This window comes from Neophocaena asiaeorientalis, unplaced genomic scaffold, assembly GCF_003031525.2.
Source record: "Neophocaena asiaeorientalis asiaeorientalis breed wild unplaced genomic scaffold, Neophocaena_asiaeorientalis_V1.1 scaffold326, whole genome shotgun sequence".
Lineage (NCBI taxonomy): Eukaryota > Metazoa > Chordata > Mammalia > Artiodactyla > Phocoenidae > Neophocaena > Neophocaena asiaeorientalis.
The window spans coordinates 1,076,341-1,102,715 of NW_020173654.1; the positions used below are offsets into that span (position 1 = coordinate 1,076,341).

General features: G+C 35.8%; 1 protein-coding gene across 1 annotated transcript in view; it reads left to right on the forward strand.

Annotated features, from left to right (window-relative positions):
• Nucleotides 1-26,375, forward strand: part of TUSC3 (tumor suppressor candidate 3) — a 181,778-nt gene that overhangs the window by 56,914 nt on the left and 98,489 nt on the right. The window contains exons 2-4 of the mRNA XM_024747785.1: nt 2,741-2,910; nt 19,187-19,304; nt 23,677-23,817. Of these exons, the coding sequence (XP_024603553.1) occupies nt 2,741-2,910; nt 19,187-19,304; nt 23,677-23,817 (429 nt within the window). The remainder of the gene's footprint in view (nt 1-2,740; nt 2,911-19,186; nt 19,305-23,676; nt 23,818-26,375) is intronic.

Here is a 26,375-nt window from a genome sequence, read left to right on the forward strand (position 1 = left end):
ATTATTTTGACTCTTTCTTTTTTTTTTTTTTTTTTGGCTGTGCTGCATGGCTTATGGGATCTTAATTTCCTAACCAGGGATTGAACCCTGGCCCTTGGCAGTGAGAGTGGAGTCCTAACCACTGGACCACCGGGGGATTCCCTTAACATTTTTATTTTGAATGCAATGTGTTCATTTGAATATTAGGCTATTGGTTGCAAGAATTTTTCTGTAACCTCTAAAACCTGTAAGATACTGCAGTGTGTATAGATGTTTAGAGTATGTACTTTGGAATAAGACTGGGAATCCCCAGTTCTACCATTTACTAGCTTTATAATCTCGGACAGGTTACTTAATGTCTTGGTGCCTCTGTTTCTTTGTCTCTAAACTTGAAATGTCAATGATACCCCCATCATAGTATTGTTATGAGGATTGATGAATTCATTATACAAGAAAAGCATTTCGTACAGTGCCTAGCACATAGTAAGCACACAATAAGTGCTAGCTATTGTTGTTATTACTACAGATCTTTAAGGTGCATGACTGCTATGTTTTATAATACCTTTCCCTTTTTATTTTTTTGTTTCTAGACCTGATTTGTTAATATAGTTGAGTATCTTCAGAAATTATTGCTGTTTATATGTTTTTTTTCACATGGAAAGACATGTATTTGGTTTACTAAGACTATTTTCTCCACATATAGAAATTATTGATTTACCTCCTTTTTAAAATTAGAATGTTTCTTTAAAAAAGAACACAACAAAAACCCAAACTAATAAACCTCTGTACCACTTACCATGGTAAGGTGTTTTATCTCAAACAATAGGTCAGCAGTACCTTTTCCTCTAATAATGGGGGATTTGAGGCTTGTCAGATGAGTGAAAGTGAGAGCTCACTAGAGATGTCAGTTGCTGGTTTAAGGTAACTGGTGTACTTTTTGAAGTCTGTTGCAAGTAAAACCACTTCAGGGTAGGGCAGTGGCGAGAGCTACCGTTCCTTAGACTTCAGCTTCATCCTCTGTGGATTAAGCTTATTATTGCTGTGCTGCTATGGTTGCTATGTGAGTTTAATAAGATAGCATATGTGATGTCCATAGCATGGTGCTTAGCATGTCTAAAGCACTTAATATTCTGAGACCGTAACTAGAGAAAGATAGACTTTTATTTGAAAATATCTCATTATTTTTTGTCATCTAATATTTAATCTGAATATAATGTTCTTCACAAGTTCTCCAGTAATAGCCAGAATTAAACCTGTGGTTCTCATGTGTTTTGATGTATATTCAGAATATGTAGGAAATTTGACAGGAAAAGAATTGTAGACTACATATAGGATTATAGTGGTAAAATCACCCTTTGTTATCTAACAATAATGAAAACAATACTTCTACCAATACTGCCTTGTATTTTATAGTACTTTATAATTTACAAAGGTTTTTATGTATCATCTCTCAGTAGATCATCTAGGTATGTATTGGAAGGTCAGATGTTAATCGATGAGTCCCTAGGTTCTGAGAGGTGAAGTGTCTTGGCCAAGCTTTCGTGTGTAGTGACCAGAGCACAGCCCTTTTTCTTTTCGTACAGGACTCTTAGACTGTGCTTGGTGTGCTCAGGTGTCATACGTCTCATCAATTAAGATTTCGTCTGTGCCTAGGTCCTTAGTCTTTCTTAAATGGCACAGTTGAAGCCCTTCTCTTCCGACCACTCATTCTTTCTTGATTTTCCAAGGCTAACAAATTTCTTATAGGAATACAACCCTGTAGAGTTTTTTACTTCTCAGACTTTTTCAGGTAAAATGGACAATCTAAAGATTAAGAGCGTTCTGTACAGAGGCTAGAGTGTTACTTTCACTGTCACCCCACCCTGGAAGAGAATCTTCCTAGCCCCCAGCTCCATGGTACCGTCTCGCCTCACTACGCCTCCCACCATCCCAGTTCCTGCTGCAGTAAGCCACTATCCTGACTTTTAATACAATAGATTTCTTTCCTGTTTTTGATCTTACTATAAGTAGAATCACGCAGTGCTCTTTTGTGCATACGTGTCTTTTGCTCAGTTTCGTCTTTGTGAGATCCTCCAAGCTGTTTGCATGTTGATGCTTGGAGGGAAATTGAGAGTTGGGTTGAGGCTCCCCATTCCGCCCTTGCTAGCGAGGGAGGTGGTGGAAGGGCAGTGTTTCGTCTGTGGTGTTTGGCTAGACCAGAGCAGTTAGTTTTTGTCTTACTAGGTCGCCCTTTTTTGTCCTTTGGGTAAAGAGAGCAGGCTTTTCTTGGGGTTTTTGTTTGTTTGTGTCCATTGGTGTTCTTGGATTGCCAATGTCTCTGGCTACCAGTCTAGGATGGGTGAGGCTGAAACAAAACTCAGGGCACTCACCACCACGGTCTCTTCATTTTGGGGTCACCAGCCAGCCCTCCTTCTTCTTCCCAATTTTCAGAGCCTTCTTATGCTTGTCTTTCATATGACCAGAGTTTTTAGCTGTCTTTAGTGGGGGATTAGGGAAAAGCATATCTATTCCATCTTTCTGGAAGTGAAAGTCTATTTTACTTTTGATATCTATTTTTATAAACTTTTACAATTGTTAGGAAAAATAGATGAAATATTTTATGCATATATGGTCAGTTAACAATGACTGTGTTCACCAAAACAAGAACTTTTAGCAGAAATGAATTTTAGGTAAAATATAATCCCATGTAATTCTTTTTACTTGAAGTACAAACTGAAGAATTTTAACCCTGTGTAAATTTAAATTCCTATGTTTATTGCAGAATCTTTTAGCTGAGAAAGTAGAACAGTTGATGGAATGGAGCTCCAGGCGCTCAATCTTCCGAATGAATGGTGACAAATTCCGAAAATTTATAAAGACACCACCTCGAAACTATTCTATGATTGTTATGTTCACTGCTCTTCAACCTCAGCGGCAGTGTTCTGTGTGCAGGTAATGTATGCATTTAAAAAATTAAAAACTATTATTGTGTGATTATATGTTTGTTAGAGCTAAGATAAAAGTATATAATAGAATTAAACATTTGTTCAATGTTCTAGTCAACTATAAGTGCATTTAAATGTAAGCTCAAAGTCATTGTTTTCTAGGAAATGACTTTGATAGGCTAATATTTTTATATTGTATAAAATATTTACTTAACCAATCCACATGTAATCATAAAACAGATTTTTTAATCTTTATGTCCTGTATAAAGGTACATATGTTATAGAATTTGGTTCACATATTGCCTTGTAGGTCACCTACATATATATTAGGGGCAATGAAGGGCAATGAAGGGGCAATGAAGTAGCCCCCTTAAACATACTCTGATCAAATAGTTTAATCAAGAGGCCATACTCAAGGAAGTCTGTTTACTTTTCAGTACCTCTAATGATGGGAAATTTCTTCCTATGATATAGAAATTTCTTCCTATGATATGATTTGAAGTGAATGAAATAATTTTCAGTGGGAACATACCAAAGAAAGTTTTGGACAAATATAAATATATATACAACAGTGCTTGTTTGAGATAATTGTAGTTTCACATGCATTTAATTCTAGGAAATGATACAGAGAAATCCTATATACCTTTTACTCAGTGACACCCCCCCACCAATGCTAACATCTTGTAAAACTGTAGCACAGTTTCACAAACAGGATATTGGTATTGATACAGAACAGTTCCATCACAGTAAGAATCCCTCCTGTTGCCCTTTCTAGCCATACCCACCCCATCTCCCCACCTCCTGAATTTATTCTCTATGTCTGTAATTTCATCATTTAAAGACTGTTATGTAAGTGGAATCATATAGTATATGTCCTTTTGGCTTTGGCTTGTTTTTACTTATCATAACTCCTTCAAAATCCATCCAAGTTGTTGTATTTGTCAGTACTTCATTCTTTTTATTACTGAGTAATATCCTATGGTATAGATGTACTGCAGTTTGTTTAACCATCCATCTGTTAAAAGACACCTGGATTGTTTCCAGTTTTTGGCTATTACAAATACAACTGTTATGAACATTCTTGTACAGGCTTTGTGTGAACTTAAGTTTTCACTTCTCTGAGATAAATGGCCAGAGAGTCCGATGGCTGAATTGCAATGGTAGTTGCATGTTTAGCTTTATCAGAAACCGCTAAAATGTTTTCCGGAGTGGCTGTATCATTCTACAGTCCCACCAGTGGTGTGTGAAGGACCTAGTTTTTCCATATCCTCACCAGCATCAGTGTTGTCATGTTTTATTTTAGCCATTCTGTGGGTATATAGTTTTAATTTGTGGTTTTATTTTGCATTTCCCTAGTGTAATGGTGTTGAACATCTTTTCGTTTGCTTTTTTGTCATCTGTGTATCACCTCTTTAGTGAAATATCTTTCATGTCTTTTGCCTATTTCTAATTGAATTTTTTTTACTGAATTTTGAGAGTTCTTTATATATTGTAGATACTAGTCCTTTGTCAGATATGTGGTTTTTAAATATTTTCTCCTAGTCTATGGTTTGTGTTTTCATTCTCATAACAAGGTCTTTTGCAGATTTTAATTTAGTGAGTCCAGTTTATCAGTTTCCCGTTTTACAGATCTTACTTTTGTTGTCAAATTGAACTCTTTGCCTAGCCCTAGATCACAAAGTTCTATTTTTTTCTCTTCTGTGTTTTTTTGTTGTTGTTGTTTTGTTTTTTGTTTTTTTTTTTTTTTGCAGTATGCGGGCCTCTCACTGTTGTGGCCTCTCCCATTGCGGAGCACAGGCTCCGGACGCGCATGGCTCACGGGCCCAGCCGCTCTGCGGCATGTGGGATCTTCCCGGACCAGGGCACGAACCCATGTCCCCTGCGTCGGCAGGCGGACTCTCAACCACTGCACCACTAGGGAAGCCCTTCTCTTCTGTGTTTTTCGGAAAGTTTTATAGTTTTATGTTTTACTGTTGATTTGATCTTTGGGAGAAAGGATTCAGTCTTTCATCACTAAGTATGATACTAAGTGTAAGAGTTTTGTAGATGTTCTCTATCAGGTTGAGGAACTAGTTTACTGAGCGCTTTTGTCATGAATGGGTGTTGCATTTTGTTAGTTTTGGGGGAGTCAATTGATAGGTTCTTTCTTCTTTAGGTTGTTGATATGGTAGATTACATTGATGGATTTTCAATCGCTGAATCAGCTTTGCATTTTGGAATAAATCCCATTTGATTGTATTATATTCTTTTTATGTATTGCTGAATTCTATTTGCTAATATTTTGTTGAAGTATTTTATATCTAAGTTCATGTCAGATATTGATCTATATTTTTCATTATTTATACTGTCTGTCCAATTTAGGTATCACGCTGATACCTCATAAAATGTATTGGGAAATGTTCCCATCTCATTTATTTTCTGGAAGTGATTTGTGAAATTACACAGTTTTAGAAATTATGTTAATTCTTCTTTAAATGTTTGATAGAATTCTCCAGTGAAATCTTCTTGACCTGGAGATTTTAAATTACGTATTCCATTTCCTCAATTGTTAAGGACAATTCAGGTTTTCTGTTTCTTCTTGGCTGAACACTTTCTCTTTTCAAGAACAAACACTTGTAGCTCCACATTCAGACTCTTCACATTGTATAATCATCTGTAGACTTCAGATTTCTAAACCATTTTGAACTTCAGTGGAAACCAAAATTATTAGTAACATGGGCCAATGAAAAAAATAAACCAATTTCTCTCAGACTAGCTTGCAGAAAGGTAATTTCAGTATTTTGAAATTTTCATGAAAGATTTTATCACAATCTAATAATGAGTATATGTTGGGACATAGCTCAAAGTGGGTAGAAAAGATGAAAAGCAAAATATTTTGAAAAACACCATTTCAGATGATTCTGAGTTCCCCTCCTATCAATTTGAGGACCAGTACTTAAGTGGACATTAACATTTGTCAGAATTAGGTTAGCATTAAGGACAGGGTATGTTTATGTTTATCTAAGGGGTGCTGAAAAGCCCTTCTGAGGCAAAAATACCATCTTAGTTGGCATTTGGTGTAACAGTTCAGATTCCACAAAAATATAAACTGTCCTCTGGCATCCTACAATACCTTATATATTTTAGGGAGATCATTTCTTTGCTTCTAAAGGTTGAATATATTGATTTCCTGTATTCACCACTGTTATGAAGAAATCTATTTAATTATTATATTTTTTGCAGCTGTAACCTAGAAAGACTTTATTATCCAAGTATTTATTTTACAGTTACATATAATTGTATATATTTTGATAACATAAACCACAGCATACTGTTAAATGGTATATCCTTTAAGTAATAGTTTACTTAATGCATTATGTTGTTAAATGGTTAAATATGGACCCTCAATTTTTTAATGATGCTTAGCTCAAAATAACCTTTATTTACTTGTTTATTACAGCCTTTTTTGCAATAAACTTTTAAATTTTAGAGTAGTTTTAGATTTACAAGAGAAAAAGATTGACGTTATTAGGAAAAGTTAATTCATGGATCAAGATGATGGTGAAGTTGCTAGAGGAGAAAGGAAGAGCCCATGAAGGTTTAGAGGCAAATAAAAACTGTAGAGCAGATATGTGTGCTTCCCATACCTAGACATTCTGGTTTAATTGGTTTTCTTTGTGGGGGGGGCGGGTCAACACAGTGACATTTTAAAAAACATGCTCTAGGTAATTCTAGTGTGCAGCCAGTATAGAGACAGGGAAGCTAAGTAGCAGGTTCATGATTCACAGCTTTTTAAAATTTAATTTCGTTGAGGAACAATGGGAATGGATGAAGACTTATTAGTTATTTGGATGACCATATAGCATTGACAAGGATCCTTTATGAAACTAGAATACTCAGATTTTTAGTGAAGAATCTCTAGAATTAAATGATTTCTTCCCCAATACTCAGCAATTTAGGAGCAAGAACACCCTCCATAGGGATTAACCTGTTTGCTCTATTCTACGAAGTGGATTAATCGGCACATATTCTGAGAATGCTAGTGAGAGTATATCTGAAATGTGTAACTGGGGGTTAAAAGTTGGTTAGGGGGTCAAAGAAGCCAGGGGACAGCTGATAAACTAGGCGTGATACAATTAAGCTAGATATTCACAAGAGTGAAGGAGAGGTTTTGTGTGAAAGGAGGACGGGGTTGAAAATTAGGAAGTTGTAAAGGTTGATTAAATAAATGAGTAAATTGCTGAAGTATAATGTAGATGATTGTGGATATAATAGGGGAGCTTTAGGAATGATAAGGCTGGGCTCACATCTAGATTATAAACATGTATGTCGAAATAACTCAGGATTTTAATGGAACTGGAGAGGAAAAATATTAAGTGAGCTGAAAGAGGGATGTCTTAGAGTTTATTGGATGAGGTTGATAGATTTACCTTATAGAGTAATATAAATTTAAAAGGAGGATCTGTTAAATAATTGTGATTGAAAAGTGGTCTGAGATCTACTGTCATTGAGCCAAGAGAGTACCGAATGTGACCCATATGAGCAGAGTGAATGAAAGAGATCTCACGGGGACAGCCAAGATGGAAAGGTAAAGAGGAGTTTCAAGAAAAATTTTCAAGGAAAAGTATTCAAATTATATTCTGTATTATAAATTAAGTGCCTCAGAGGGAGTTGTAGATTCATTGAGAAAGGCACTCTATCATCAGCAGTCATTTTTGTTTAAAAACTTGAATTCTCCTGGGTCCTTCTGTGTCAGTGTAATTTGGGACCATTTCTATAATACTGCTGTAATTTTTTTATAATTCTGTAGAGTCATTGAAATGTTCATAGCTATAAGTTTAAAAGATTAGTGCTTTCCTTTGTGAGACTTTTTCTGCTTTTTTCTTTTCTTTAAGAAAAAGTGAAATTTTCTTCTAGAGCTGACACACTTAAGGATTCTCCAGTTGCTTTTCTTTGCTGAATGGCTGATGAATGAGCTATTGGCTTCCTTGTAAGCCCTCTTAGCAAATCATTCTGCTCTTCTTTCACAAAGCCAGTTTCTTCACAAATCTCAGAATTCAATTCTCACCTTCCTCAGTGCACACATCAAACTCCTTGGCCAAATAAAGTTGTTAAATTAAGACTACTCAATATAATTCTCACCTCCTGTAAGTGTTAACTCCAAACTTCCTTTATCTAATTGTACTGTAAGGAATATTCCCCATAATTGCTAAATCTTTTAGATGTATTCTACCACAAAGTTACTTATCTCTACCAGAATTCGCTAAAAATTCTAAGAACAAAATAACCTCTTCTAAGGTTATTACTGTCATTCAATAGATGTAAGAAAAAACATCCAGATGAAGGAAAATCAAAAAGTACATGTAGAGTCAAGCAGGGTGCACATACAGTCAAAGCTTGGTAATGTATTGGAAGTTAATATATTGTTGGACTTCAAATAAATGAAAAAATGATTAGTAATTACAAAGGTATTTTAAAGACGAGGGAGAATAAATTATTACATTGATATATTAGATATTAACTGGCTAACATCTTTTCTTCTCTAACTAAATAAAATGATTGTTTATTATGTGTAAACTATTTGGGCAGTCCTGTGTTAGGTCATTTATATATATAATATCTCATGTCATTCTCACTACTCTAAAAGGTAGGACTGAGAAAAATCCATGTTTTAGATGACAACATCAAAGCTGAGAGGTTATATAATTTACCCAAAGTCACAGAGCTGATACCTGTCAGGGTTGGGATTTGTGACTCCAAAGCTAGTAAGTTTAATGCTTTCCTTAAGTGTACATATTCATTATTGTTTCTGCCCTGTGAACTGAAATTTGCATTTTGCATTCCCAACTAAGATTATTAATCTTTTAGTGCAGGGATCCATCAGCCAGCATTCCTTAAACTCATTAGATCATGAAAGCTTTCGTTCAGATTAGCGTTTCATAGCAAGGGCTGGTGAGTTGGAGATAGCTGGCCAAGACCATGTGGAAGAGCTCATCAGCCTTTTGTTTCATTACAGTGAAGTCATATCTCTTAGGAGATTCAATTCTAAAGTGAGCACATAATGTGAGAATCGTTTGTAGATAAAATTACCGTGTCCATCTCTTAATGCACTGGTAAGTGCTTTCTAAATGGTTTTGGGATTACAACCCTTATCATTTCCTTTAGTCCTTGGATAATATTTCTCTACGGCCTTAATTCTTAAGTTTTTCTAATATGTCTGGCTACCTGGACAAAGTATTCCACTTCTTTGTCAAAGACTGGCAAACTCTCATGCCATTCACACATTCTTTGCCTGGCTTGGCTAATACGTGAGGACTGTTTCAGACTTGACTAAATCCATGACCAGTTTAATATAAATGATGTTTTAGGGTTATTGCTGAACGCTGTCTAGTTTAATTATTGTTTTAGGTCGAAGGGATGTGATTTAAGTTCACTGTATTAAATTTCCTCCTAGGTGTGTCTTCCTCAGATTGGATAATCCCAACTCTTTTACAATGAATAAATGGATGTTTTCAGTGAACTTTCATTATCTATGTGACACTGTAGCATTCTCTGAGCTCTATTTTCTATATTATTTGTATATAAAGTCCAGATTTAGTCACCCATCTTATAATTTCAAGCCTACAGAAAATTGAAACAGTAGTACAAAGACACCAGTCTACACTTTACCAAGATTTCACTAATTATAACATTTTGCCACATTTGATTTTGCTCATTGCCTTAAAGAAAGACACATAAGAGTTGTGAGTTTACATTTTATTCAGGGTCTTACTGGGGATGATATATAGCCTGGGAGACAGCCACTCAGTTAGTCCTGAGGAAACTGCTCTGAAGAGGTAGGGGAGGGGCCAGTTTACAAATTTTTTTGGTTTGGAAATAACATGCAGTCTTGGTAAAAGCAATGACACACATCTTGGTAAAAGATCACTGATAATTCCAAAGAACAGGTGTATGTTAATGATTTAGTGCTTTGCTATGTCTGGGAAGATGCAAGAATCTCGCTCGGGTCATTGAAATTCTTCCTGAGATATGTGTCTAACTATCTAAGGGCCTGTTTATCCAAAGCACAGGGCGCCTCACCTGTTTTTCATCCTGATCTCCTCTTGGTACACTGTCTGTGGGTGACTGCAGTGGTTGCGACTTAACCCCTGTGGAGGTGGGTGATGAGAGATGCTCTTTGTTCTTCTTTGTTCACAGTCTTTTAAGTATAAGTAAAAAATGAGTCACATACCAGCAAATATACTTTTAACTTGTGGACATCATGAAATATCACTGCTAAATATTTCAGTTTGCATATTTTAATAAGACATTCTTACCTAATCAGAATACCATTATTACTTTTAAGTGAAATGGCATTAATTCAATGACATAATCTGCTTTTTTTTAAAGTACTATAGCAGTTATTTGTGTACTTCTTATTGCATCCTATCAGGAGGCACATAATGTTAGTTCTTTCAAACACCAGTGATGAGATCGATCACTCGATAGAGGCGGTGATCATTACATCTTTCTGTTGTACAAGTATATCTTTCCCTTGTAGTAAGTGTTTGGGGAAGGTGAATGGATTAAGAGGGGGGACACTTTGAGATAATGTGACTATCCTGTTTCTTGGCACTTTTTTACCCAGTGATTGTAACATCCATTGATCATCTCTGCCTGAATTTGATATTACACTGATGATTGTGAAGGAGTGATTTTTAAACATTCTGTCATTGCTTTAACATTAATTAGTTAGTATTCTTCTATAAATGAGAGCTTTTCTTTCCTCCATTTGCCCTTCTGAGTATCTCAATGCAAAGATTCTTTTTTTTATTTACTAATCTGTTTCTGTGATTATTCTTCAGTGTTCAAGTTGCCCTAAATTTGATCAGTGGAAACCAACTCCTGTGTCATTTACATGCCTCTGTTAGTCTTTGCTTTCTGGCTCAACAAAATATTCTAAGCCTACTTTATATATTTTTCCCTGTCATGGAACTGCAAGAAGCATTTTTTTTTTTTTTTACATCTTTATTGGGGTATAATTGCTTTACAATGGTGTGTTAGTTTCTGCTTTATAACAAAGTGAATCAGTTTTTTGGTAGGAAATGATATTTAGAAAGCAAGAACTGGGCAAGCTATACTGTTTGCTGCTGGGACAGTATCATTGCTTGCAGCCTTTTTTAGTAGATAGAGCTAGGATATGTGTATGTGTGTACCTACACACACATACATACATACATATATAAATTATGACTTTAACTAGATATCTCCTATTCCAAGCTAACACTGTAGGGTTTTTCCTCTATTTTCCCTATTCCATCGTTTTATCTCCTTTCTCCAAAATGAAAACCTGGATCCCAGCAATACTGGTGTATTTGCTCATTTGCTCTCCCTTTCAGTGCATATAAAATAGTTTTAGAATTACACCACCAGTATGATCTCTGAAAACAAATCATGAACTAGATTTCCTAATTTCTGCACAGTTCCTTTCTTCTTTTAGCTATGTGTCAGTTTTCTTAGCATACAACCTGTTAAGCTTTTTTGTATGTTAGTATTACCATTTTTCCTAAGAGAGCAAAAATTCTGCTGACTCATAAACTGAGTTGCTACTATGCATGTTATATACAGTTTAATATCTCTTATACATTTTTGCTGTAATACATTTTTGCTGTAATATATGCGTTGGAATCGCATGTTCACGTTAGAATTGTTTCCCAAAGAAAAAAATAGATGCTCAGAAAACATAGGCCTAATGGACACAATATCTTTATCTGGCAAGTAGTGAATTATACAGAGCCAGTTACAAAGTGGTAGTTAACTATGGATTCTTCAGCTCTTCAGAGGCATTGGGTCTATTTAATATATTTCAGTATATTCAGTAGGGTCCTGAATATTTGTAGCACAACCAGAGAGAAATCATTGTTGAAATCTTTGTGCAGGGTGTTGTTTACCAGTTTTTTTCTCTTCAGGGTATCAGAACCATAAGTAATGGATGGTTCCACTCACACCAGATCTCTCTCTATATATCACTATCTATAGAGATTGAATAATTTGAGGTTTTATGAAGATACACTTTGGAATATCCATGCAATATATAGTTATATCTATATATAATTTTTCATAAAAATATAAATAAAAGGCATACATAGAGATTTTAATATGAATCTTATTTTATAGGAAGTTTGATTAACATTAAAAAGAGAAACTATAGGGCTTCCCTGGTGGCGCAGTGGTTGAGGGTCCGCCTGCCGATGCAGGGGACGTGGGTTCGTGCCCCGATCCGGGAAGATCCCACATGCCGCGGAACGGCTGGGCCCGTGAGCCATGGCTGCTGGGCCTGCGCGTCCGGAGCCTGTGCTCTGCGGCGGGAGAGGCCACAACAGTGAGAGGCCCGCGTACCGCAAAAAAAAAAAAGAGAGAAACCATATTTCTTTAAAAATCCCTTCAAGGGCATAAAAGATAAAAACTACATTCATCATGGGAGCTATATTAAATATATACAACTATGGATGAGTTAATAATCCTTTTTAGTTTTGCATAGCCCTTTAAAAAGGATTATAAACTGCTATAGCATTTGGATTGATTTTTTTCTTGTTTCCATAATAAAAAATTGAGAAGATTTAATAGAAGAGTTTTCCCAGAACTGTGCCCTGCAGTTACTGCTTAGGCCTTCCTGGATGCTTTGCTGCAACTTGACTGCCCTCTTCAGGTTGCATGTTAATAGATTAGGAAATTTTACAGTGTTCCTCCCATTCATAAAGTTACGTCTCTAATGTTCCTATGAACTATTAAAACAGAAAGTACTTTTTTAGCTAACAGTGTTGGAAATGTGCTTATTTAAGTGCTAGGAGCATTTGTGGTTTTCAGCTTTCAATTTCAGATGGCAGTGAAGTTTGAAGGGTTCTAATAAGCATTAATGACACCTTTGCTCGTTAGTCTAAGCTGACACAAACATATGCAAGAAGCCAGTCACTTTCTTTGTCATTAGTTAGGCTTCTTCTATCCCCTGTTAAGCATGAAGAAGTTGGAATATGGAGAGATAAGAGATAATGGAGTTAAGTTTAGAGAACAGGGTTTATGTTATTGGGGCATATTCCTTCTAACAATCTTTTTTACCCTAAATAGATATCATCAACATTGAAATATGTTTTTCTCAGGCTTATTGAATTATTTCTAGTGACAAACAGATCTGGTCTCTAGTCCTATTGCTACTAAATTACCTTCAACAGAAGAAAGCCCCCATTTACCTTGTCAGTAGTAAATTTTCTCTGAGTATTGTATTTGTGTTGAAAAAATGTAATTTGCTTAGCTCCCCTGGAATTCTTTATGCCAACAGATAGATTCCTAACTAGAAGCAAGATGTGTAGAAAATTTTGCTTGGTGCTTTGGTGCTCTAGATTCTAAAGGAGAATATGTAAGAAATAGGTCATATCTTCATTTATATAGTATTTTAGTAGCCGCATATATTTTCCCAACTAGACCAGTATAGTAATGTTCTGAGTGGTTTACAAACATTTATTTTCTCCTCCTCTAATACATTATGCACACTGTTGGCAGATACAGCTTTCTTAATTAGTATTTTGCATAATCTACTTCTTTCAAAACACTTGTAGTTGTTCACTATTTACAGAATAAAGTCAAGATCTTATTTATCTTTCTCCTGGAAGAGAGCTTCCAGTCTATTCTTTCCTTATTTTCTAACATGAAACTTAGTTCTGTTATTTGACTACATAATATACATTTCAGACTGGGTAGTCTTTGTTTATACTGCTTCTGTTGCCTTCATATTCTCTTCCTGTCCTTCCTTGATTATTATCATTTTAGTCCTTCCATTCTTTTCTGAATATTTTCACATTCACACTTTGTCCAGCTGCTCAATCCACTGTGATCCCATTCTCTTCTATATGCTGTATAGCATCTACAATCTGCCTTCTTTTTTCAATATATGTATCTTACTTGTGTGTTAGTGTGTGTCTGTTCTGTTCTCTGACAAGCTTCTTAAAGGCGGAGACTGTGAGGTATACCTTTTTATTATTGTAGCATATATTAAAACGCTGAATAAACATCACTGATGATTAAGATCTAGATTTTATATTTCATATGAAATTGATTTAGGAACATGATGTTAGGAGATGATTTAGTCCTTATAATCTTTCAAATCAAGACCACTATTCCTTTGACAAATAGCATATATTTGTGATGGTACAAAGATTTAAGGTGTTTCTTTTTTTCTTCCTAAGACCACCGATACCGTGAAGCAAATTGGCCTTAAAAGAGACATTAACCTGTGACATAAATCTGACTAAGTGGGCTTTTAGTCAGACTGTCCAGAACTCAAAATCTCTAAGTTAGTATTATTTAGTTTTAGGGTATATGTAATATATTGACTCTTTAGGAAAGTATATTATTCATCATCAAAGCTTTATTAAATACCTATTCTGGACAATCACTGCATAAACATAGTACGCATAAGCAGAACAGTATATGCATAAAATAAACAGCGCTGCACGGCAGCTGAGAATTTCCATTTCTGACAGTTGCCCGAAGTATTATAGAGAATTGAAGTGGCTTCTGAGGGAGGGGCATTTTTGAGCAAGCTTTTGAAAGAAGGGAGGACATTTTAAGCAGAGGATTTAATGATTTAAAGCTTAAAGAATGAACACAGGGTGTCACAAAACGGAGAGACCCTTTGAGCATGTGGTATGTTCCTGCGGATACAGACTGTAGATGTAAATTGTGGCCAGGGGATAGAGGCTCTTGTTTTCTCTTCTGCCCATGGTCTTCGTTATATAGGCAGTGGGGAACTCTTTAGGACTTTGGAACAGAGGATAGAACCCACAGTTGATTACTAGGAAATTAAACTGAGGAAGTGGATGGTGTAGAAAACAGAGTTTGAAGGCAAAATGAATTCATCCTCTTTGACCCCTCAATGCGACTTATCACATTTTCTCGTTTTATTTTCTTCAGAGTATTTCCAGCTGTCTGACATTTTGTGTATACTTGTGTGAGGCATCAGTTTCTCACTAGAGTGTATTCTCCTTGAAGTCAGGGCCCTTGAACTTATTATTCAGTCCTTCATTACCTGACACATTGTTGGCACTAATATATATTTGTGGAGTGAATTAATGAGTGAATGAATGTATACTTAGTAGATTCTAATAGGTCTGGGGTAGGTTATAACATTATAAGGGAAAAAAGTTCAAGATTATCCCAGTCTTACGTCATTCCATAAGATACTATACTCACATGTTGAATACTAAAATTCGATAGTATTTTTCCTGTGTATTTTTCAAAATGAAGCATTTTCATTTCTCAGAGCATCATTATCATAAGAATGCCAGTTTTTGCAGATGTGCCATTTCCCTAAGTTTCATTTTAAAAGTTAAAATGTGCTTTTGTGTAAGATGTCCTTTTGTGTAAAAATAAACTGCTTTCTTAATTGTTATGCTATCGTTTTAACGGTTTTTTTTAAGGCCGCACTGGTCTCTTAAGGTTCATTAGTACAGAGATGTTCAGATCTACTTAATCATCAGTGCCAATACACCGTGTGACACTACTATACATTTTTTCTTTGAAAATCAATGATGAATAATTACCTGTAACATTATATTCCATATGACAAAAATCACCTCAGATTTTAGGGCTCATATTGGTCCTAACTCTGCTTTTATTTAGGGTTCGAAGAGGAGCCGTGAGGCACTGTTTTAAATAGATGAGGGGAGGGTGTGAACCATGTAATCCGCGTGTATCCCTCCAGGAGACAGAGAGCATGTTCCCATTTACATCACAGCTTCATCTCTCCAGTACCTTGAAGTCTTTCCCTTCCCAGCCCTCGTGCTTGCTGTTCCTGCTCTCCGAAATGTCCGTTCTCCAGCTCTTTTCAGTGATGGCTTTTTCTCATCCTTGGGATTTGAGCATTAGTGTCGCTTCATCTGAGAAACCTTTTATGACCGCGTCATCTGAGTAGATCCTCCATTGTTTTCTGTAATACAATTCCATGTAATTTTTTTTCTCAGTGTATATCTTACCTTTTAATGATTTTCATTTGTTTATTTGGTTGTTTATTATATGTCTCCTCACTAAAACGTCAACTCCATGAAAGCAGAGACCTTGGAGATTACCTCACTTCTTGCTATTAGGTGCTCAGGTTAAATCTTATTTAACCACCAAAGTTTTGAAAGTTTGTAATTATTTCATTTGAACAGATTCAGAATGTATACAATATAGTTTTCTGCCTAGGGAGCACAGTGCAGTCTCAGGCTGATCTTTACAGTGGTCGGTTTTTGTACTGTGCTGTCTTAAAACGTGCCCTTAAGGTCTTTATGCTAAGTGACCTCAGATTATAGCCTTGTTCATATTTAGCCCACTTAAATATATTTTAATCATAGCACTGTTATGTGCTCCTTGTTAATAAAAAAGGGCCTAGAATGTCCCTAGCCCTTGCACTCACTTATTTGCAGACTTAGCCACAGGCAATCACTGTTATTCCTTTGTGTTTTTTTCTTCTGGTGTTTTTTTCATACCTCTAAGTGTTAGTCTTATATATTTCATGCAGTAGACCTGATCTTTACATTTCTGGCTCTAATAGGTGAGGATTTAACTCATCTCACCCCTTACCATTTTCATAGTTTTTATTATTTTAAACAGTAAATAGCACTCTTCTATTTCTTGTTCATAAGTGTAAGTGATATCTCTTGATTCCCTAAGTCGAAGATTAGCAAGTACACCTTCTTCCTCCCTTTTACCTACCAATCCTGTATTGTCATAGTTGATAGCTCTTACATTCTGTACTGTAACCATCATTACATCTGTGCTCTGTCTGTAGGTTGACTTATTGTTTCTACAGAAATAGCATCAATTGCAAAGTAGTAGGTTTTTATTATGGTTCCTTTTCCACAGTGCTGTTGTTTGTGACCCCCTCCCTGACGCAAAAGAAAATGTTCAAAATGACTGCCTTTTCCCATCACCTAGCAATCAAGATTATGATACATTTTAATTTTCTTCTTCTTTGGACCTTGCCTTTTAGATTCATTTTGTTGTTGTTTTTCCTGTCGCAGGACCACACGTGCCTTAATGATAGTCTGGGCATCGTGCCACTCTTTCTAATTGTAATGGTTGCTTACAATCGGTTCTCTTCATCTTGAAGTCCAAGTAAATTCCTGTCCTGATTTGTATTTCATAGCTTCGTAGTTGGATCACAGCTTTCTTACACATCTTCCACCTTGCCTACTGCATCATATTTCTAGTTGCCCTTTTACCTTCCTTACAGTTCTTCTATCACACTCTCATTTTTACCATTTCTATCAATTATAGCCTAAGGTAATTTCATATGACTTACATTTTTTCAAACGTGTTTATTACAAACTTAATCGTTTGGCTTGATATACAATTCTAGATTGAAAATAACATGCCCTCAAAACTCTGAAGGCGTTATTCTGTTATCTGCCAGCCTCTAGTGTTGTAAAATATCACAATATGTTGGTCTTTTCTTATTCCTCTTATTCAGAACCTGGGAAGTAATTTTAATTTGAATACCTAGTCTCCTTTAATTGTATTGTGTTTCCAGAAAATTTCCTTTGTCTCTTCTCTTTTTGGGGCTCCTTCTATGTGAAGATTGGGCTTATTGGATTATATGCCTAGGTACCTCTCTCCTTCCTCCCACCAATATTGTCCACCTGTGTCCATTTTGTTCTTTGAATTTTATTTAACTCTATCTACTAATATTGGTGTTTCATTTGAGAAATCATATTTTCTATTTATAAGTGCTCGCTCTTTTACTTTCCTTGCTCTTTTTTTTTTTATATGGCATTGTTATTTTTTTGTGAATACTGTTGGCAAAAGCAACAGTATGATCATCCTGCCATGGGCTTTGATGATCCTGCATGTTCTTGCTGGGCATGCCAAGAATGCCAAGGGTTGTGTGTGCGGTGACAAGCCTTAAGGAGTGACATTATTTGTTTCACTGAACAAAGCATGGGGTTTATCATCATGTGCTATAAAAACAGTATGTCCTCCAAACTCAGTATGGCTGTCCTGTAACACAGTGAACTGTGTGTGCAGGTATTCAGGAAGGGCCTTTTGTGCTACCCCATGAACTTGGGGGCATGGGGAACTGATGCAAACAAACACGAAGAATAAAGTCCATAAGGTCTCTAACCCAGGAGTCTCAGGGCTTCTGGCAGCATCCATGAAACAGTAATAGGCTAGCTCGTTAGCAAGATGAAATCTCAGAGCCAGCATCTCTGCTGCTTCTAATCCAGTATTTTTCCTAGCTTCTCCTTGTACTGCAGTCTTCTCTGGGATTGTAACTTCCTCCATCAAAACTTTTCCACTAGCCTTATGTTTTCCAGATAGTTCTTGAACTCGTTTATCTGCTGCTGACTCCACTCCAAGTCTTTTTGTGACTGTGGGGTTATACCTTTTTATATCTATACTTCTTTTGGGAGAGACTCCCCAGATCTCCTGTGAATAGTCAACTGTATGGAAGAAGCCCCCTCCCCTCTTTTTAAAATTAAAGTTTTAGCAATCACTGTTGCTTCTTTTTCCATGACTATACCTACATCCTTCTAGCAACACCGTTTCTTTATTTCCACTCCCTGCCTTCACCTAAATATAGAGCTTTAGTACCTGGCATATCAACAAAATGTCCAGTAGAAACAAATTCAAAATAGGAGTAAATATGCTCTTAGAGAAGAGCTTGTTTGTGGCATTTGGTTTAGCTACTCAAATTTTTGCTTACTTTTAGGTGTGAATGTAAATGCATTTTTAGATAGATGGAATATATAAAGGTGCAGGACAACTGTATTTACAGTTTTAAAACATATATCCATGATTTTTATTTCTCCATTAAAGTGAATTCCAAAATTCTTAAAAATTGTTCTATGCCTGCTATTGAAAATCATCAGAAGATTTAAGTTATATGTATAGGAGATGGCACAAAATGATTTTATCCCCTGTAATAAGAGTTGTCGGGCTTCTTATTTAAAGGGTCAGGATGGGCTTTTTTGCCCACACGCTTTCTATTAGAACTCCTCCACTCTGCCCTTATGTAGTGTAATAGCAAACATAGCAGTAAGTAAAGGAATCAGTGAGGCTGTGATGCAGTAACCCTTTATTCACGAATGATAAAGTTTGAATTCTGTATTATTTTTACGTCATGGAATATTCTATTTTTTTACCTCTGTTTAAACTATAAAATCTACTCTTAGCTTGCAGTTCATACTAAAACAGACCAACTCTTGTCCCAGAATTACCTGTTTTATTAATAGCTTTGTTAATGTTTCAATACTGATAATGTTTCTACTCTGTCCCATTATCCTTATCAGGCAAGCTAACGAAGAATATCAAATACTGGCTAACTCGTGGCGCTATTCCTCTGCTTTTTGTAACAAACTCTTCTTCAGTATGGTGGACTACGATGAGGGAACAGATGTTTTTCAGCAGGTAAAAGAGTTTTATTTTAATAACATATTTAATAGAGTTAGTTAAATTGCCGCATCTCTGTTCGCCAGATAAAAATACAATTCAGTGCATGCAATGAGTAGTTATTAATTATGTGATATGATTACAATAATTACAATGTTACCTTTATCAGTACATAGTTTTTGCCATTAGTGAATCAACACATTTTGACTTTTCCATTATAGAGGAAGTATGTTTTTTCAGCATACAGTGGCAGTTTACATGCATTAGCCTTATTTTGATATATTGTGTGTGGTTTGGGTGGTATTTTGCATAAATTTGTGAAATTTTATATAAGATTCAGTGTAAGTTTTACTTAACCTTTATGCTGTTTTGGGGGGATATAAGGCCTTTAAGGGGGTAATTAAAATTATATGAGGTCATAAGGATGGGACCCTCACCCAATGGGACTCACGTCCTGCTTTCTATAAGGATACCAGTCCTATTGGAATTTGTCGCGATTACATCATCATCGCTAACATTGAGTCCTTATAAGTCCAAGGACTCTTCTAAGTACTTCGTGTGTTTTCTTTCATTTAGCTTCATAACAATCCAAAGAGAAATATGTTTTTTTGTTTTGTTTTGTTTTTTTGCGGTACGTGGGCCTCTCACTGTTGTGGCCTCTCCCATTGTGGAGCACAGGCTCCGGATGCACAGGCTCAGCAGCCATGGCTCAACGGGCCCAGCCGCTCCACGGCATGTGGGATCTTCCCGGACCGGGGCACGAACCCGTGTCCCCTGCATCGGCAGGCGGACCCTCAACCACTGCGCCACCAGGGAAGCCCGAAATATGTTGTTTTTATCTCTATTTCATAGATGAGGAATTAAGGTATGGAGAGGTTAACATCACTTGTGCAAGGTTACAGAGTTAGTATATGGAGGTAATAAAATAAAATGGTGATAGAATTTGAGCTCAGCTGTCTGGCTTCTTGATCCCTGCTGTTACCCTGCAGTTATTAATTTCTTGTATTTATCACTACTTGATCATGCCTTTCAAATGTAAAACTTAGTGCCATACCCAGCATTGATTAGTTTGGGTATCTTGGTCTATTTTATTTTTCTCACATGTGACACTCTGGTGCAGTTCTTTACCATGTCATGGAAAAGTATTTAGTTCTGTAAAGACTCAAGCTAATTGTAAATGGTCCATTAGTGAGTGTTTCTGCTTACTTGCTTCCAGATTGATAATTCATTCTTCTTTGACAGTTTCTAGTTGAATAGAATAAATTCTCTCTTTTTGCCTTCAATACCCTTTACTCTTGGGCTTTCCTATTAGTATTCTTCATTTATTTTTTTCTTATAAATTTATTTTACCTTTTGGGCATGTTTCCTTTTGTCCGTCTATTCAGGAAGTATTATTGAATTGGTGAGAAAAACATACATAGTTCTTCCCCATAAGGAGCTTATAGACTAGGGAGCTAATAATATAAAAATAAAGAAAAACACATAAACATAAATGTGTAATTTCAAATAACCTTGTAAAGGTAAATTACAGTACTATAACATCCAAATATTTTTTCATGTAATTTATACGTCTGTGTAGAATCTCAGGAGACTTGGCCTTAGAGATCATCAGATGGTAGTGCTATATATATAGCATTTGGTATATACAGGAATATATATGTTCACGCAGTATATACATGAATCCTCTCTGCTATCTTAGAAAACAGTCACCCAGGTCCAGTCTGATTGCTAGAGCAGAGGCTTCAAGCCCAAACATCTACCCTGGCCAGGCGTGGAAGCTGAATGAGGGAAACCAGTTACATGAGTTTAGTTTCATTATGGGATCTTTGTTTATGTACATACTTAGTATATTAAAAACATTAGTTCTTCACTTGAATAATTAAATATGTTCCGTCCTATCTTTATTAGAACAAAATCTTTCTTGGTCTTTTTTTAAAAAATAAATATTTAATGGAAACACTCAAATTTCACTTTTTTCCTAACTGCTGTAAGAAATAAAATCAGCAGAATGCCATGCAGCTGACCGTTGGTTTCACTGGCATGGGTGGGGCTACAGCGGACTGGACAGGACCAGCCGACCCAGTGAGGGAGATGCAGCTCAGCTCTCTCTCTAGCGAAGAAATGCATGCTAGTGGAGCTAGATCTGTTTTTCAAGTAGAGACCCAAATAATGAATTTTTATATGAAATTTCTCTATCTTTAAAATGTTGGTAGCTAATTCGAATTAAAGAAAACTAAACAAAATTATGGGACAAAGTAATCCTTCCTTTGTGCTAGGTACTGACTATATAGGCTGCCAGTATATAAACATATAGATATATTGTTAGATATAATTGTTGAGTTCTTTTATATGCTTTAAACATTTTTTTAAACTTTGGCATAGGTGTAAGAGTTGAAGTCAAGGGCTTCCCTGGTGGCGCAGTGGTTGAGAGTCTGCCTGCTAATGCAGGGGACACGGGTTCGAGCCCTGGCCTGGGAGGATCCCACATGCCACGGAGCAACTGGGCCCATGAGCCACAGCTACTGAGCCTGTGCAGCTGGAGCCTGTGCTCTGCAACAAGAGAGGCTGCAACAGTGAGAGGCCCGCGCACCGCGATGAAGAGTGGCCCCTGCTCGCCGCAACTAGAGAAAGCCCTCGCACAGAAATGAGGACCCAACACAGCCAAAATAAATAAATAAATAAATAAATAAATTTATTAAGAAAGAAAAAAAAGTAAAGTCAAGATTGTTTTTAATTGAAAAATTTCCTCAGGTTAATTTTGAATCAGCAGAATTCCAAACACAGCACTGCTTTGTTTTTCCAAAACCTAGCCCCTGGCTTAGCAATGAGAGTTTTCATTTTAAAATGCAGCATTGCATAAAAGTTATAGCTGCTAATGATTTTTATGGGGAATTATAATCTACAAAAATAGCGAAGTGTATATTTTGTTTTACTTGGGAACTACTAAAAGGTTCTTAATGCGTATGTTTTCTTTCTTGCTAAGTACTGAATCGCATTTTGTTGAAGTACTCTCTCTAAACTGATGTTTTAAAGCACTGTCGCTGTGGTGTCTGGATATGATATTAAGAACAAGTGAAGAAATTTGACAATCTCTGGCTTGTTGGAGACTTGTTTGGAAAGTAAATTATATGTGATTCCCGTGTGATGGCTGAGGCTAAGTGTCTGACAGCAGGCCAACAAGTTAATGTTGTGTTAGAAGGTGCTGTGCACTAGCAGTCAGGAGTGTGTTGTACCCTGCTTTGTGTAGCCTTGGGAATTTGTACATTTTAATTAAGATGAAAGCTTTGAATTGTATTTTTTTAACTCTAAAATTCTAGGATGTGAAGTGTCCTAGCGTGGAGTTTCTGATTGTCCTAACGCAGGGACTTCCTCTCCCTTGAATCTTACATTTACATATTGGCTGTAGCTATCTCTTGTGCATCTGTCAGGAAACACATGAACAAAATGTGGAGGGGGAGAAATCACAGGGAAGAGAGGAATTGGTGACTGTGTTCTGTTCAATTTAATAAAAATTGCTAAATGTCCGTAACATGCAGGCCCACAGCTGGTACTGCTGTATCTTTACCTTGATGACAGCAAGCATGATCTGATGTTTGTTGTTACTTCAGTTTGCTTTTTATTCTCATTATTGGGGAATTCTGAACTATATATTGGAAGTCAGGGCCAAAAATCTCTTTGCCTTTCATTTGAAACATTTTTCATAATTCTTGGGCAGCAAGAGTTTAATCTGTATGTATGTTTTGCAGTTTACTCCTCAATGCAAATTAACCTCATATTTGTTTTTAGATATGATATTGTTTATACTAGAGTAGTGTTTTATTCAGTATACTTTTCAAATGGAGCTTGCCTTTAGAAAATAGTTATGAGATATAACCATTTTGAGACAGTTGAAATAATGGAGTTGAACAAAAGTCTTTAAAGTTTTAACAAAGAAGTCAATATACTTGAAATTAATTACATGATATATCTTTCATCAAATGCCGGTCCTTTTTCTTTAATAACTGCTTAAGAAGTGAAAACATTCCATGTACCACCAAATTACAGCGTTTCTATTTTGCACTTTGAATCATTTCATTCTTTAGTTGTAGAATTCTAGAAAATAAAGATGGAAATGGCCGATGAAATAGATGATGCAGCTGAGAACGTGAATGATGTATGTTAAATGTGAAGGTTCGGCAAGCTTGGCCTAATCCCTAAGTTCTTTTCTATCCAACAATATAGTAAGATGACTAAAAACAGTAGTTAAGCTCTGGAAAGCCACTTGGATTTTCATAATAAACGCTATCTTTCCAGAATTCATGCAGGAAAAAACCCCATAAAATGTCAGATGAAGGATATATGAAGATTGGTGGGATATTGTATTTAGTATGTTTTATCTCATGTTTTACAGCTCAACATGAACTCTGCTCCTACATTTATGCATTTTCCTCCAAAAGGCAGACCCAAGAGAGCTGATACTTTTGACCTTCAAAGAATTGGATTTGCAGCTGAGCAACTAGCAAAGTGGATTGCTGACAGAACGGATGTTCATGTATGTTCATATTCCCTACCAGTTTTAATAACAGGCTAATTAGTGTGGTTTGGTAGAACATTGTAATAAGGCCACAGGATTTTTTTGTTTTGTTTTTTTCAATTTCTCTATGGAACATTTCTCCTTGCTTCAGGAAAACTGCATCTGATAGCTGTAAGTTCAACTTTGAGTTAGGTGAATTTAAATGGTTTTTAAAATAATGGCTCTTAAAATATCAGGGAACCATTAAAGAATACGTAAGCTAGGCACAAAGTAATTTCACAGGCTAAAAAATATACTGACTGTTGCTCAGCAGTCTTAGTAATCAAAGAAATTCTAATTAAACAGCCAGATGTATAATTTTTAACTATCCTTTGAGCAAATAAAAATGGGATAATACCCACTTTTTCATGAGCCATGTGAGAAAATGCCACTGACATATACTGTGCTTGGGACTATAAATTGGTGTAACTATTCTAATGGCATGTGTCATGTCTTTATTTTATGGAATTTAACTTAATAACTCCACTTTAAGGAATTTAACTTAAGGATATAATCAGGAATGATTTAAATTCTTAACCATAGGAAAAAAATTTTAAATGTTCATTTTAATGGAAAAAATCGTAAAGAAATCAAATGTGTAAAAATAAGAGACTAATTAAATGTGCCAGAGTCTAGACAGTGGTTTGCAAGAATATCTGATGTAGAAAGAAGCTTAAGGTATAACAAGTGAAAAAGTAGGTTAGAAAAATAGTCTTTATAAAGCATAAATATGAGTGTAGATGTATAGACAGTTTATTCAGCAAGTAAATGAACAAAAATGTTGATGATAGTTCATGTCTGTGTGGAGCGCTTAATGTCACCAGAATGTTCTACAGTGAACAATTATAACCAGCTACTTTAAAATTATATTTACCTTAGAAGTAATTCAGAAGCATTGATTTTTACCATAAGGTGTAAACACATTTATTCTCAGTTGAGAAAGACGTCTCTCATATTATACTACCGTCATTGTAAATAAAATAATATAGAGGTATTAATGATATTTTGGTGGCTAAACTTACTTCCTAACTCATCAGTTTTTTGGAAATGTTTTGGCAGATATTCAGCTCTACAATGTATCATTTATTTGGTACAAAATATTAAAGGTAATATGGAAAAGTACTATTAATTCTTTATAAGAAATATTAAATTTTAATCAGAAATGATTCTAACCTATTATCATACTTACGCATTGTTAGTAGATATATATTAACAAATGTGGATCTATTTATAAATAATTTCAAATTAAAAAGTTCCACAGATGAAAATAGTATAAATAGTTCCAGTGTATACCCTTTATCAGGATTCACATAATGTTGACTTTTTACAACTTTTGCTTTGCCATTCTTATTCTCTTACCTCTCCCCCACCCTGTCTCTCCACACATACTTACACACCCACACACAGTCTTTTTCTGAACCATTTTAAGGTGAATTGCATCTCCTAAGAAATACATGAAGATGGTATGGTTATCACCTTCACAGATTTACATTGGTATAATATTTCTATTTGAGCTATGGTATATATTCTAGCTTTGTCAGTTGACCTAATACTATCCTTTAATAATATTTTCCCACCTTCAGTACAAGATCCAGCCTAGAGTTAGGTATTACATTTACTTGTCCTTTAGCCTTGTTTAACCAACTTATCTAAAACTTTGACATCTTGAAGAATATAATCCTCTCGCACTTTTTGAACTGAATGATCCTTATTTGATTTACCTGATGTTTTTTTTTTTTTGACTGGATTCTGCTAATGCATTCTTGACCACAATACCACAGAGGTCATGTTTTGTTCTAACTACATGTATAGCCCATGATGCCCTCTGTCCCTCATTGGTGATGTTAATTTTGAACATCTTATCATGGTGTCTTTCATTTCTCCATTATGTAATTACTATTCTCCCCCTGCCACTTTCTAATTAGTAAGCTATCTATGTGGAGACACCTTAAGATCATGCAAATGTCTTACTCCTCATCAAAATTTTGTCAATATTTAGCATCCATTGATGAACCTTGCCTGATCCAGATTTTATCATGATGGTTGCAAAATGATGATGTTCCAGTTCTAGCACTTTGTCCATATCTCTAGTTGGCTCATAGCATTCTACTGTAAGCAAGAGTCCTCCCCTCTTTATCACTTACTCATTCATTGGTACAGACTCATGAATTGCTTTTTTTTTTCCTCCAGTGGTTTGTAAGTTATTACTGTGCCTAAATGTTTTGGTGCCAGAATTGTTCTAGATTTGACTAGTGGGTGTCCCTTCATGCTGGCTTCCCTGTCCTTGTAACATGTCTCCATCATTTTCTTTTAAACACTTTCTTACTTTCTGACATAATATGTCTCAGGATCATCTTGTATCTACACATCTATTCTACCCCGTGCTCAGTTAGCCATCTCTCCTAGGAGCCTTGGTTTCCTCTCATGGGGAATGTTACTGGAACCAAGATCTGTGAAATTGTGTTTATGATTTTCAATTACAGCTACTTTAAAAAAAGTAGTCTGTGTGCTTTGATAGTCACCATCAAAAACTGAAA